This window comes from Pleurodeles waltl, chromosome 7 (genome assembly GCF_031143425.1).
Source record: "Pleurodeles waltl isolate 20211129_DDA chromosome 7, aPleWal1.hap1.20221129, whole genome shotgun sequence".
NCBI lineage: Eukaryota > Metazoa > Chordata > Amphibia > Caudata > Salamandridae > Pleurodeles > Pleurodeles waltl.
Window position 1 is genome coordinate 712,699,519 of NC_090446.1, and position 15,829 is coordinate 712,715,347.

The window sequence follows — 15,829 nt, forward strand, 5'->3', positions numbered from 1 at the left end:
GCATTTACCAATGTCATCAAAAGATTTTTGAAAGACATGGCCACGAACAAGTGAAAGTGATGGGCATAAGGTGGGCGTGGTTAAAAGCCCAAACAGATACCAAGACGTCGGAAAAGCAGCACTTGCGCGCTGCTATACTCAACCTAAAAAGATTTTTAAAACTTAGTAGGATTTTAGGGCAAGGAGAGTGAGTTGCCTTAACTACAGTTCTGTTTGCAGAGAAAATGTACCTTTCTTTGAATAATTAAATCCTGCTCTTGCAATTCTTGATGAAGGATCAAATACGACTGTCTAGGAATAAGTCAATACTTGGCCTAAGCACTTCACTAGCCAACTGACCCTGCCTATTCTCTCCTTCTATACCAGAAGTAAATAGTGAACTAATTCAGAGCAGAATACAAAATAGAATCAAAGGACAATGGGTTTGCAGAAATGCAAGAAGAAATTCAGGCAAAAAATAACATAAAAATGCATTTTTATCATGCTAATGTTGGAGGAAATATTCAAACTGTGGCTTGATAGCTCAACAATCTAATTCTATGAGAGACAAGTGCATATTCTCTGCAGCTTATCTCTAACCTATGTTCCATCATGTTAGGTTATCCTGTCCACACATCCACATCCGTGACGTCTTGCTTGCGCCTCAACCTGTCTGTGGCGTACTCAGAGTACTCCACACTGCTTCCTGTTCTTTTTGAGAGATTACACTGTGCACGTCTGACGTCAGAACACCCTTGCGCTCCCCTTAGGACAGGGCTAAGCCTCTTGGATTTCCGGGTTACCTTACATTTATATAGTTCTTCGCAGTGCTTAATATGTAAATAAAAATGTGCCGGTGCTCAAAGCCCTCCTCTTAAACATGCGGCTGCAGCAATTAAATGTGCTAACACGGAATACTGCGGCAGCGTAATCCTGAAGCCACCAGGGGCCTCTTCAATCCATTTAAAGCCACTCCCTGACCCTTCAGCTCTCTCTTGCAGCTTTCTGCTTTCTCTTTTCTCCAACTGTGACACTGTTTCGTTTTTCTCTTCCTCCGTCTGTCCCATAAATGTCTTTTGCTCACAGTAAATGCTTGAAGCAGAAAAATAAGCGCCGGCCCTCAAAAATGGTGCTCTGCGCTGGAAACAACAAGTACAAATTAAGCACTGGTACTTCGTACATCTGTTAAGCTCCAAGGCTCATCCGTAGCTCAGGGCGGCAACAGCATATTTTTGTCAACAGCAGAACTGTAACCAAGCGAAACATGAACTCTTCACAAATTAAATGAATAGAAAGCTGAAATAGTGCTGTTTTGGCTGCTGACTGCCTGAACACTTGATGCCCCATTGTAATCAAGGAAAAGTAATCGCATAATACTTCTGCACATGCTCTGACAAAAGAATAATCCATTTTTTTTAAAGTCTTTCAGTGGACCCTGGCGTTCAACCCGTGAAACTGACACACCCCTCAAATTAGAACGCCATGAATTTACAGACTGAGGGCCAGATGTATCAAAGGGTTTTTCCCATTCTGTGTCAATGGGAAAATGTGTTCCTACATATGGCCCTGAATTCGTTGAGATTATATTACAGAAGAGGTGTAAATTGCTCTGCAGCCCGTTAACAGCATTTAACTACCGGCGATTATTGTAAAAACTCCACGATCTGTGGAACCAATACGAAAGCACAAGTAGCCCGGGTACATATTCTGAACTCAATCGGGATCTCTGACCAAATCCTGAAATAAATACATTCTCCCAGCCTCCTGTCACAGAACCAGAATTCTTTATGTTTTTTTCCGGTCACATAAAGGAATGTATTAAAACAAGGTAAAATATGTTTTAAATATAGATTTGTGCGAACATTTGAATTAATTTTTATAACATTTTACATACTTTGCTAAATTCCATAAAAAGTTTGTGAATTACATTTCTCTAGTGAACTGTGGCTTGCTGTTATCGCGAGTGACTATCTTCTCGTGAGCGCACTCTTTGTATGGAAAAAAACTTGAAAGATACTGCAGAAGACTGGTTGGTGCAGAATATGCCTCGTAGTAAAACAGTTTCTACACGAACAAGCCCACCACAAGCAAAACACTGCACGAAATTGCCTGGTGCGAGATATCTAGCAATTGCACGAATTTCAACTAACTCAATGTAAACAAATTACAAATTTTTTGAGCTCAATTAAAATGTTGCCCAGGCATCGTTTTAAACTGCTTATTCAACTTCCCAAAGCTACATAAAACTACTATCCGTGAACATGACATCACAAGAACTATTTGCTGTAATTCGAATGAATGAATTATTTAAAAAAACAAGCGAGATCGCGCTGGGAAAATAGAGAAAAAGTAGTTCACGAGCCGGATGGAAAACAGCGAGCCTCGCATGTTTTCTGTACTTGGTCGATGCGCTCGAGGAGGGCTATCCATCGGAAAAGGCATGATGTATGAATGCCTTCCACTAATTAAATCAAGCAGATTCTAACAGGCAAGCCCACGAGCAAACGAAAGACACTGACGTGACGTGGACAAGGCTCCGAGCCCTTTTTAATTCCTAAAGCGTCTCGCTTAGCGAAACGCATGCGCAAGCGCATGCGACGCAGGCTCGACCCTAAAAACTGGTGCAGAGTCAGCATAAAATTACCATTGAACATTAAGAAAGATTTATCGACATTTTCAAGAGTTTTTAAAGTTGTGCAGGTTGGTAAGACCTCTGCCAAGCCCTATAGAGTCTCATGGTAAATGTTTAACAAGCTTGTTAGAGTAAACATTGATACCACCAATGATGATAATACGTAATATGATGATGATAATAAGTCATGTGGTTATGGTAAATTTTTATTATTTAGAATAAATCAGTATCCAGATTTTTCTTCTTAGTTTCATTTTACAGCCTCAAACCAAAAATTCATGCAAAAGTGTTACTCCTACTTGTGAAACCATTATCTCCTTTTATCCATGCATTGTGTAGTTGCTTATGGCTATCCTCCCTACACTTTTTGTTTACTAAATATTTGTTTTTCTATTTGTATTTGTTTACGTTCTATTTCCATATTTTACTTTGCTGCAGCACGTACTCTTTTGCCAGTGAGTGTATATATATATATATATATATATATATATAGAGAGAGAGAGAGAGAGAGAGAGAGAGAGAAAGATCTGTCTATATCAGAGGAACATAAATCAACATCAGCCAACAAAAGAAGTACCACAAAATTATTGCAAAAAGTTACTACAGCTCAAACAGAAAAAGAAGTACAAAGAATCAGTCGGAATTTCTCTAATTTTCTAACCCTACACTTGCATATTCTACAAAAAACCTAGAGTACACACATGCATATTATTATAAAAACAGACAAAATCGTTTTTCCTCAGTTTCATTGAGCTAAGAATTTCACTGAATTATATTTAGTAACTACAATATGCCTAAGTCATACATGCATAAGAGAGTATGCGTTGTGAGTCTGCCACACAGATGTAGATTATGACATAGCTTTGGCAAAGCTATTGAATGATTGAACATAATTCTGTAGAACACAGTTTGCCCCAGGTGGGTTGAAAGTAGAAGCGTACTGGAAGAAATTAATAGTGCTGAGTGATTGTTTTAAAAAGACAGGGCCAGATGTAGCAAAGGTTTTTACCCATTCTGTGTCTATGGGAAAAAGTGTTCGTACATATGGCCCACAGTTCCTAAGCGGTTTCCTCAAAACTAAATTGTTAGGTTAAATAAAGAGATTAAAAATAAAGAGAATTCTAGATATTAGAGTTGAGATTGGCAAATGTTTGACCCTTCGCAATGAGAATTATGGAAAAGCGAAGCAGAAAGGTCTGATAAAGCAAGACAGTTTGGATGGCCCTGTGGCCTATAAGCAGTCTTGTTGGTATTTTGAGGTTTTTGGTACTGTGCCTGATAACTATAGCTGCCTTGCTGAAAAGTATTGTTGCTGGAGGTATTCGCACATAAAAGTATGGCAGTCCTTATGAAAAGTATTGGTCCAACTCCATAGTTAATACAAGTCTCTGTGAGCAAAACACTCACCACTGTCATCTCCACTCGTCCAACAAACTGAACACCAATTAAAATAGGTAATATTAACACTTGTTCTTTCAAGTCATAAGACAAAGCAGACGTGTGGTACCAAACGTTATATAAATTAAAGACCAAGTGTTGGCACTGTCCTTTAAAAGTTAAGCGGCACTGCTAGTAATTATTAGTATGGCCCAATCGAAGCATGGCAGCCCCGTTGAGAGTTACTGCTATTTTCCAATAAGTGTATTGCTGCCCTTGTGAAAATTGTTGACACTGCAAATTAGTGTGCGGCTGGCCTGCTGAGAAGGGCATGAGCAAATATTTAAACTGCCCAATGAGTGTGTGGCAAACCTGATGAAAAGCGTTAGCAGAGTCCATTAGTTATGGCAACCCTCCTGAGAAGTGTTGATATTGACTGATATTAAAAGTATGGCAGCCCTGCTCAGAAATGTTGATACTGTGAATATTGACTGATATTTTTTAAAGTGCTGATGCAAATATGATTCATGGATTCCTGAGGTAAACTTTACGTAGGGGCCATAATAATCGCCAGATATGGAAATGCACCACATCTAATAAAACCTACCATACAATGCCATCCACAATTAAGAGAGGCTAGAGTATATATTTAAAATTTTCTGCACCTAAGACTTCCGAGGTGTATGAAGTCATAGTGAAGAAAAACAGGACACCCCCATTCAGGCCACTGTGCATGTTTAACCAAGTGAAATTAGATAGTTGCTACTGGGAACCACACTTAGTGATACCTTTTGCCTGAGTTGTGTGAACTTCTTCTGTCCATCCATGGTGGAGGGGTGCATGGAAAGCTGTACAGTGAGAGAAAAAACACAGAGCAAGAAGCAGGACTCTACCACTAGACTGCCATACCCTGCCAGAGGATCACTTCTGGAGCGATGAATGTGCTGCCAGGTTCCCTTCTGTAACCTCCACCTGGAGGTGCAGATGGACATGACACTAGAACTGCCCTTGAAGTAATTTGTTTGGTAAAGTTTGCTTAAATATGCAGCATTTTCCACTCGTTTTCCAACACTTCTTTGTATGGTGAGTTGCATATGTCTCAGTAAAATATTACCCAAATTCTGTTCAGTTTTGAACTATTGTCCTCTCTAGCGTGAATAAAAAGGCATAATTTGCCATTGACTGGCCCACAAAATCCGTGCGCACAAAATCCAAAAGCCTCTTGAAAAATAGACGTAAATGTACCATGAAATTATAAGGGAGAATTACCACCTCCTGGAACATTCTCCCCAGTTGCTACCATTGTTTTACCATTGTCTCTTTTCTAAGTATCGCACATATTCCTGGCAGTACAATACAAACATTTAAAATGCAAAGCAATGCAGTGCATTCTTTAAATTTTCACAATATTTTAACTTTTTTCCAAAAACATCTCAAACAGGTGAATACCCCCTCCTCAAAGTCCCTCTTTTATATTCTTATTGTTGATGGGGGCCATACGCTCGAAAATCAATTATTTATATTGGCTACAGCTATTTAATGTACTGGCTATATGCATGCCATTCAACAACTGCATGGTCATTAAGGGGCTTGCGGGAGATCTGGCATTGGTGCATGTATATGCTACTAATGTTTAGGTGCACGGTTAACAGACAATTTTCCTTTGTCAGAACAAGACCATCAGTTATGATCACTTTAAATCAATGGATGGAGATATATGCTTAGCTATAACTGCATTGGTTCTGTTGGGGTGTGACCTTTAAAATGAATATTAACATGAAAGCTTGCAATATATTCTGTAATGAAGCTACATAGAAAATGTGTTAACGTAGAAATTAATGCACACGTTTGAAATGTGCCCAAGGGGAGTGGCCACCGAATGTAGACGAAGACTAATGAAACTTATTAATGACAAATTAATAATGTACTAATGTATTGATTTGTATTAGCATATTATGATTAAAGTCATGTATTGGGGTTTTGCTAAAGTAATCACTAGGCCTTAGTTAACAAGGGTCTGGGCCTAGCCGCCTGGTCTCATATTAATCTGTGTTTTTCTAATGTGCAATGTGCTGCTTTCCTGAAGGACACGAAGCTGTACTTTTCCAGAAGCTAGATATGTGTGTGTAGCCGTAGTAAATTCTTTCTCATGGGACCCGACTTGCTCAAGGAGACATTCTTGCTTAATGCAACAGTGTAATTCGTAACAGGTGCAAGGCTGTCTGGACTAGGAGAAAACGATAGAGCTACTGACTAGAGCGTAAAGTGTAACTTTTCTTACCTGACATTCCTACTGATGAAGACGTCAATTACAGGAGCCAATCAACTGCATGAGAACTGTATTTTGTGGAAAAATCTAGTAAGGTGCGTGGAGAATTATTGGACAGAGATAATGATGCACCAAAAATGATCCAATAGGGAATTAAGGGCTAGTTTGACAGTTTTGATATAACCACATAACCGGAGGAGAAATTGGCCATTCCTCGCCATTCTTCATCATTCCTTGCCATTATTAGTCATACTTTGCCATTATTCTTTGAGACTTTGTCATCCATTCTCCCTGATACTTAAACCATCTTCTATTCATTCATTACCTGATACTTCTCCTCCTTATGAGGGAAGAGCCTTATTCTTAGCCATGCCATACTGAGACCTGCCCTGTCCTGTTCTTGCTGATGGTGAATCGACTGATGTCCTGAGGACGAAGACTGACGCTGATTGCTGATTCGTTGGAGGGGTAACTATCTGATGATAATTGTAATTGTCTGTTTGCCTTTCTTTCTAGGTACCAACTGCTCTTTGATAGAGGCCATAGTTAGATGTTTTCCAAACTTGTGTTTGATAAATTGTTTTGCATGAAGCCCAACGTGCTGATGCTAATTCGAGGTTAGTTAAGGTGTTCACTGTCAGATACGCAAATAGACAAATGACTGAGTTCTTGCTTTGTTGAATCGTGCACTACTGTGATTTTACTAAGCTGTTTCTTACTAATGATATGTTAGTGCTGAACGTATATTCTCTATACATTTGATAAGTGGTGTCTAATTACAAAGTTTGAAGAGGTACTAATGAGATTGATTGCTAATGAGTTTAACGGAGATGATATTAGATTGTAACTAATAGGAAAATAAATATTCTAACGCTTAACTAAATTGTTGTGGTTAGTCATGACCGAAGGGTCATGGTGTGTTCGCTTTATTGATCCTTATTAAATGTTATTGATTAACCTGTTGATTAGGTATTGTGAATATTGATTAAGTTATTGTCATATTGATTGTGATGAAGAAAGATATCTCCTTCTGGGAAGTCTGCGAACGTGGTCAAAGGGTTCGTCAGCCTAGGCGTGTCCCCTTGTAAGTTTACTTAACAAGGTCCTGACGCGCTATCAGTTCTCACATATTTCTCTCTTCCCTTCTGTTCTATTTATGTGCATTTTAACATCCTCAAAGAATTGTACTTTTTACTTCATGGGTTCCGTCCTCCATTTATACTGAGGGATCCAAATATTTTGAGGTATCATTTGAAGAGTCTTTTGAAAGCAAATACTCTGTAAATACTTGGATGAAATGTAGAGGGTGATTCAAAATAGCTGTCATCTCCCTACCTGGACAATAAATTGCTAAAGAAAATATTTGCTTGGAAGAAAACAAGAGGGATATATAGCCCTTACATCGATGCCACAGCTGAGCTCAAGTTTAAAGTCCATCCCCTTTAATAGTCTGCGTCTTTTCAGAATCATTCATGCTGTCAGTGCAAATCATCAATACCACCTGGGCTATGATATATCCCTTTGTCCGGGATTCACAAAGCGGATTATTTCCCAGTTATGATGCTTTATGATATTGTCATAAGATTAATATTAGGTATGAAGTTAGCGAGTATGCTCAAGGTACACGCTCACTAGCTTAACATGCTATGTGCAGCCACCTAGTTACTGTTGTACAAGGTAGTTCACTTCTTGTCCATTTTCTTTTTCCTAGAACAATACATGGTGCTGACCCACGGGACTGTATAGTCATGGGATCTGGGGCTGTCATCTGCCAAAGAATTTTACATTTTTTTAGTGTAAATGGTGTGTCCATTGCTGGGCGTGTCCTGTGGAGTAGGATCTCTTCATCCTAAACTACTCAGCAAGGATTTTTGCTCACTGACATTGAAGCAAACCTTGAATAGTGCAATCTGACTGTTCTGCACTGCAAGTTAATATGTGTGTGCATTTGTTATGCATGTGCATTTATGAATAAACACACACACACATTCTGCATCCAATCCTTTATAAAATTGAATAGGAATTTGCATTCAACGTACAAAGAGATGTGGTTTCAAAATACCAATCACTTACATTTGGTTGCCACAAAGATTACCCTGGTTATTGCACCCTGTGCAGTTTTTTCAAAAGGTAAGACTCACTTTCACAAGTTTGTGTTTTAAAACGTATTTAAACCACCGTTCACCACTTTTCTAATGCAACTACTGCTGTAACCTTGGGAGGCTGTCACAATGGTGTGCCAATACAAACACTTCAACATTTTGTTTAATGAATGAAAAATGCCTTTATTTAAAAACTAAGGGCCATATGTACGAACACATTTTCCCATTGACACAGAATGGGAAAAACCCTTTGCTATATCTGGCCCTAAATGTGTTAAAAGAAAATCCCTGATGCCGGCTATACTTAATGTTAGTACTTTTTTCCTTCAGATGGAAGACTTGAAGTCCCGTCAACAGAAGAAGCACACATTTTTGGACCTCTTAAAGAACTCCAATATTCGCACCATCACAGTAATGACAATATGTCTATGGTGAGTAGCCACACGACTCTTGATGCTGAGATGTGTCTCTGTTGCCTGTAACCTAACAGACATTGGTGCAAATTATGAAATCAACTTTTGTATTGCGTCTCATTGGAAATTAGCCTTGAGACAAAAACAAAAAACAAAGGCCTCACTTAGAGGAGAGCAGCAATGGGATTTCTGCCTGCCTCGTCATTCTCCAGCCTCATTAAAAGGAAGGGGGAAATAGTATACCCCACAGCAGAGCACCACGAGAACCATTTGGGACACAAATTTGACTGCTGAGATGAAAGCTGAAAAGATGTTGACAGACCACCCAATTCAGGTAGCGGCCTGTCCAGCGCCATGTCTGTTGGTGTCTATTCTTGGTGAGACCATGTGATTAAACTTGTAATCTTGCTCAGAAAACGAAGCAATCCAGCCTGACGCCTTGGTGATTAATCCCTGTGCACCAGGGACATTTTCCACTTTCATTACCTTTCCAGGACATATATGGGTCTCCGTGCAAACTGTCTGCAAGGGTCCATGGTTTAGGATAATGGCGGGAGAAAGCAGATGGAGTCTTAAAAGAACATATCATGTACGGGGTCAAGAGCTGTTATCCTATTTTTCAACCAAAGCTGCTCACGCCATTATAGTGGGAGTTTCTACAAGTCAAGATTTCCTTTAATTGCTGAGAGAAAGGCTACATGTGGCAGGCCTACAGTCCCATGTGTGGCACAGGTTGCACCTGTGCTGCACCAGGTGCTGGGGGAAACATTTTCACAAAACTTAAATAGGGCTTAAAAGGGGCAGATATGCTAACACTTGGCACAGAACAACACAGCAAGAGTGGGCAGGAATGCACCATATCTACTAAGATGCAGCTACCCTTGCACCATGGAAATGCGCTAAAACCATGGGTGAATACGTGGGAACATTCTTGCTTCACTCATGGGACACCTTTCCAGGGCAGAGTAATGCAAGGCAGCAACTTGCGCTGTCTTGTGTTATCCCAGATTTACTATGCCACACAAAGCCATGCAAGATGGATCTGTGTGGCAAATAAAATCTCAATTAAGGGCTTCCATTGCCCTTGCGTCACCAGGTTTGGCGCAACAAAATTAGCTGGGTGGACCTTTATCTTGGTGGTATGTATAATGCATTGCATTTGCGACAGAGTATACGTACCACCAAGATGTAAATCAGCCCCTGTGCATTTGGATCATACTAGTTTTCTATTGAGAGAGCTGCAACAAATCTACAGAGTTATACTGTAAGGAGGCTAACATAGGCTCTTCCGCTGTTCACCAATAGATGTCCTAGTCTTCCTGTATACAATTCATAGTTTTGCAGTGTGAACCCTGTTGTAAATTCAAATGCTGTAATGTTTCAAAGAGATTCTTGCTGCAATTACACTCCCGTTGGTTGCCCTCTTACTGTACAGATATTAATGACATCATTCTTTGAAGTAACATACAAAGCTGAGTACACACAACATCACTCATAAACCTGAAAAATATGGAATCCAGCCTTATGCTGGAAACTGTACCAATACATTGCATTCAAAAGTGCTGGCATCCTTCGTGTTCCACCATAATTCCTCTGCTGATTTGAAGAAAGATACTTTCCCTATCCAAATTGGCATAGGTGTATTATGTGGGTTTTATGGGCCAAGCATGGCAGAGAAAGTATATAGCAGAAAGTATATAGACACCGCAAACCAAAATCTATTTGTCTGACAACTGTACTTCTAGTTTGGGTCTTCACTGCTGTTCCAGTTCTTATCCAGCTTCTCTAATGTGCTTGTGTTTGAATGCTTCCTTCATTTCCTTTGCTGCTTACCATCTGAACCATTTGTTCCAGTTATTTAAATGTTTTACGTCTTGCTGCTTCATTCACTTTCACCTCCCTTGGGCCCACTAGAGGAGGATTCATATTTATGCAGAGGGTGACACTTCTCCTTTAGCCTTCAGTGGTGAATACATATGTTTATATGTATCAATTGCTATTATTATATCCAGGCCTGCTTTTGATATTGAATGTAGTGTGTTCTGTAATAATTGGTGGACTTGGCTCAGAAGGATTTTTAGAGAATTCCAGAAGGACAAGTTCAGTTTCTGTGTTTCACCTTTCCTTATCCTTTCTACAATCTACCCACATGACACGTGTTCCTGTTTTATTTGTAAAACATTTTCCTCCTTTTTGGCAGATTGTCAACTGCACTTCATGAAGAGAACATCACAATTTGGTATTGATTCAGCCACAGTATAATTTATTCTATCATATCTAACAAAAATGCATTGACAAGGGTTACTCCCTTACTAATGAAGCAGGATCATTTCTTTATACATTTTGAAAATGTATTGGCCTGGTTTACAGCTGTGTATGAGAGTTGACAAACAACACAAGAAGCGCATATGGCGCTCATTATATTAAACTAAGTTTCTCAATACATAGTATCATATGATGCCCATCTTCGAAGATTATTGTCTGAGGCATCACAGAGATACTAAGCAGCTCCTGTTGCATTCTAAATGACATACAAGTGAACAATAAAGATGCATTTTGCATGGTCATTAATTGACCCACCACCACCATAGCTTTGGTTAATTTCATACTTCAAATCAAGCAGCAATTTACTGGATGAAAGAAAGATAGGAAGCATAGTTATGTAGCCCAACTTATGCTTACTGGCCTTCCACATAGACAAATTCCAATAAGAGTTCTGTAGAGGAATGTGTGCAAATTGGTTCAGTGAAAACAAAATGGGCAATGAAGAAGAGAGAAAAAAAGTTGAGAAAGCACGTGTATGTATTGTGGCCAGTCTGGTCATTTTGTCAAGTTCTGCCAGCATGTACTGGGATAATTCACAGCTTATCCTGGAAAAGCCTGGGCTGAGCTCATTTGCTAGAATATATGCTGACAAAAACACGTTTTTGTTGATATAATGGTCTCTTGGCCTACTGGTCCCCTGCCTACCACAACTTCAGTGGATTTAGGAACTTTCAACTCCTTTAACAATCAGATATCTGTTCAGAAAACATATATTTAATTAGCTTCAAAGGAAACAGACAAACCTATAGGACCAGTGGATGCAAAGCCCTGGGCTTCTGGTGATGAATTCAATGAAACAATAGTGCTAGATATGGTGTTTCTCACTAAAATCATCTTTGATTTGATCAGTGCTCTTACTTTCATGATTATTTTGGGACCCTCATGGCTGTGTAAGCATAATCATTAGGCAGACTGGACCAAGGGGATCCATCTATTTCCATTCTCCTCTGGCTCTAGAAATATTATTCCTTCTCAAACTTGTGCTATGGTCACAGCACAGACTCCGAAGTCATCTACACGTACCAAAATTATGAGGATGTAATCTTCAAGAAAGGGACAGACATAGTTCAAACTCTGGGTCAGATATATGCCCTCCCACAAAGACAAGAGACGACACCTAAGATGCATACATTTGACAACTAGATAAAGGCTTTATTCAAGATTCTATCTCAGCGGCTTTGTGCACCTATTTTTCTTGTGCTTGAACCCAGTGGTAAAATAAGACAGTGTATCGACTACAGAGTACAAAATGCCATTGCTGTACGAAGCCAATATCTTTTACCACTCTGTTCTGTCCTACTTGATCAATTATTCTCTACAGCACACTTGCTCTCCATTTTGCTCACAGTCTGGTGTATATCCATAAAAGAGTTAAATGAAAATAACAACAAGAACATAAACACCATGTATGAGAAGTCCTGCAGTATCTACGCCAACATAGTTTATATGCCGAATTTTACAAATGCTATGTCACTGCTACTTCTTTCCTCTCCCTTGGACATACTACTTTTGCTCAAAGAATAAGAATGGACTATTCAAAAGTATAGGCTGTTTTCCCATGGCCTACACCAAAGTCTTGTAAAGGTGTACAAAGGTTTCTAGGGTTTGGAAATTTCTGTAAGCAATTCATTTCCTTGTTGTCTCTTCTATCACTTGACCTGTTCTGACACATTGTAACGTAACTCTTTCCATCATAGTTGTCGCACATGTATGAGCCACCATGATAGAAGGCATTCTATCCCAAAGAGATGAAGGAATTGAAGAACTCTAATTGAAATTGAAAGGCAGTATGCCATCTGTGACATTCTTCTACTATGACTGAATTTGCAAATGCTATCTGACAGGTTCTAATGATAATCCATCCCACTCCCTAGATTGTAGATCGGTCTGTATAAAAGAAAATGTACCACACAAAACCAAATACCACAGGGAAAAGAGAAAGGGACGTAAAGAGAGAGAGAGTGACACACAGCAACTCCACGTCTACTTTAGCACAGTTCTCTTAGGTGTTATATCTCTGGTTACACACTGAGGCTGTCTGACAACAGAATGACTCACAAATCAGGAGATTAGTAATGGTGAAAGGCAAAAAATCATTTGCAATGATACGGTAACAAACAAGTATGCTCACTGGCTTCAGGATGACGGGCCACAGTAAGCCTGAGCCAAGCAGCAGGGAAACTGGTAAGTCATTAAATTAGGTGGCTTTTCGGTACTCCTATGAGAAGGGAAATAAATAGGGAAATCTACAGCAACATGAAAAGGGGGGCAACATAACAGGCAATAAGCCTGGTAACTGTAGATTTCCAGAAGGGAAAAATACCAATGGTGTACAATGGGAAACACTGAGCAGATTACATGGCAAGCAGAATGCTAAAGCAATACAGAAAGTTGCCATGCAGCATCATTAGGCCTTCATGCTCTTTGAATAGTGCTGCTGCCTGTTGTGACCTGGAAATCACACCGTTGACCAAGGCTATGCTACCACTCATGATGCCTCTGCCGCCAAATGCCTGTCTGCTGCATTCTTCTTCACAGGTCTTCTTGCTTTATCCCAAAATTCTTCTGCAGCAGAAGAAATAGAAGTTTCTCTTATATTCTCAGTACTACAACAGGATATTACAACACCTGACATTTTTCTAAATTGATATAGACTAGCAGTTTATGTCTTAAACAAGACCAAAACATAACACCAGTTCAGATTCTGTATTTTTCTCTTCCCTATCACTATTTCCCCGTTTCTCCAGGGTCTTTTATGTAGTATTCATTCCTTTAATAAGAGCTTGTATCCAGACTTAAGACATTGTCGTCCAGCATATAAAATTCGGGCTAACATCATTTTGCAATCTGGTGGTTGCACTAGGAATGGTAGTTTGTTCTACTTAAAACAATAGTCATTGTCAATGCACATTAAGCATAACTCATAATATATAGAAATACAATCCAAAATGCCACACACTTCAATGCTACCTTCAGTTTTTTCCACCATTTTTATGGGAGGCAAAAGTTGTGGTGGGGGAACCCAAAAATACTGGGATTGACGATTCCAGCATTGGACTGGCTATCACAGGAGTTTGCTCAAGATCCAAGATATATTTTTGTTCTGGGAACGATGAGCATTTTTTATTTTTTGACATATTTCTTCAATTTCTATTATTTGGCATTTAGAAACTGCTCTATAGGCTCTATTTAAACTCTGTTTGCGGCAGATTTGCGTCATTTATTTTTACGCAAATCCAGCGCAAACTTAACTTCATATTTATATTTTGGCGCTAGACATGTCTAGCGCCAAAATATTGGAGTTAACATAATTTTTTGCCTGCGGAACACTAGCTTGTGTCAATGAGATGCAAGTTAGGCGTTCCCCGTGCAAAAAATGCCTCAAAGGCCCTAGCGCCTTATTTATCCTCCTGTGCATGATGCGGAGGGCCTTAAATAATGGAGCTAAGCCTGCTTAGCGCTACTATTTAACGCATGGGTATGGGCAGGTGTAAGGGGACCTGGAGGCAGATTTCCCTGGTCGGACACCATGGAAATTGCCCACAGATGCCCTTTCCGGTCCCCAGGGACACCCCCACCCACCCCTACCCACACCAGAAGGTCACCCACGGATGGGGGACCCATCCGAAAGTAAGCCGGGTAGGTATTTTTTTTTTTCTGTCCAACACCGATTGGGGGCCCTGACTTGGGGCTCCCTGCACGGCACTGGCCCCAGTGGCCATGCCCAGGGGAAATTCATCCCCTGGGCATGGCCATTGGGGTGGTGGTCAGGGCTCCTGTCTTTACTAAGACAGGAGCCATGTCCATGGGGCTTGTGTGCCAGAAAATGGCGCTACACTGCTTTGAGGCAATTTTTTTTTACTCTAAACAGTATAGCGCCATAATTTGACGCTCAAGCCCCGGTTCCACCTAAGCCTCCCAGGCCCTGTTAGCGTCCTTTCAAAGGACGCTAATAGGGCCTTAGCGCCAGCTAGCACCATTTCTTAAATATGGTGCCCGGCCGGCATCTAGGAATGGTACTAACCTGCACTATTCTTTTTGCCGCAAACCTGCGCTAACGCAGGTTTGCGGCAAAAAGTATAAATCTGCCCCTAAATGTGCCACAACATTGAAATAGGTCAAGGACTATAAATTAATTCATATTAAATCAAGAAGAGCATGATACATTTCATTTATTGTATTTGAAGTATCAATGAAAGTTTGGCATTGTTAAAAAATTATTGAGTCAGCCATTAGAAATGCACAGCAGGAACTACCAACACACATGTCTGAAAATGGAATGAGAACCAGAATTAATATAATAATGACCTGTGGAGGTCTAAACATCAAAACGGTATCATATGATGCTAAGAAAAATGGTTATATAATGAGAAGTCCATCTGGGGTATCCCAAAATCCATTAAATAGTGCTCATAAGAATGCAAAGCCTGGTGAAAAACTAAGGGGCATATTTATAAGCCCCTAGTACCTCCTTGCGCAACCCTAGCGTCATTTTTTAAAACTATTTTCAAAGTGGCGCAATGCTTGCATTGCACCTCTTTGTAAACCCTTGTGCCACATAATGCCTGCGCCAGGCATAATGTATGCTAGGGGGGTGTTCCGAAGCAGTGAGGTCTAGAAAAATGGTGCAGTGAAATTTTCAACATTTCTCTGCACCATTTTTTCCATCACTTTTAACGCCTGCTCAGAGCAGACGTTAAAATGACGCACTGATTTTAATCAATGGGCCCCC

The 15,829-nt window shown here is 40.0% G+C and overlaps 1 protein-coding gene across 1 annotated transcript in view; it reads left to right on the plus strand.

Annotated features, from left to right (window-relative positions):
• LOC138304580 (solute carrier family 22 member 4-like) overlaps positions 1-15,829 on the plus strand; it is a 256,341-nt gene that overhangs the window by 209,382 nt on the left and 31,130 nt on the right. Inside the window, exon 6 of the mRNA XM_069244752.1 lies at positions 8,690-8,790. Within this exon, the coding sequence (XP_069100853.1) occupies positions 8,690-8,790 (101 nt within the window). The remainder of the gene's footprint in view (positions 1-8,689; positions 8,791-15,829) is intronic.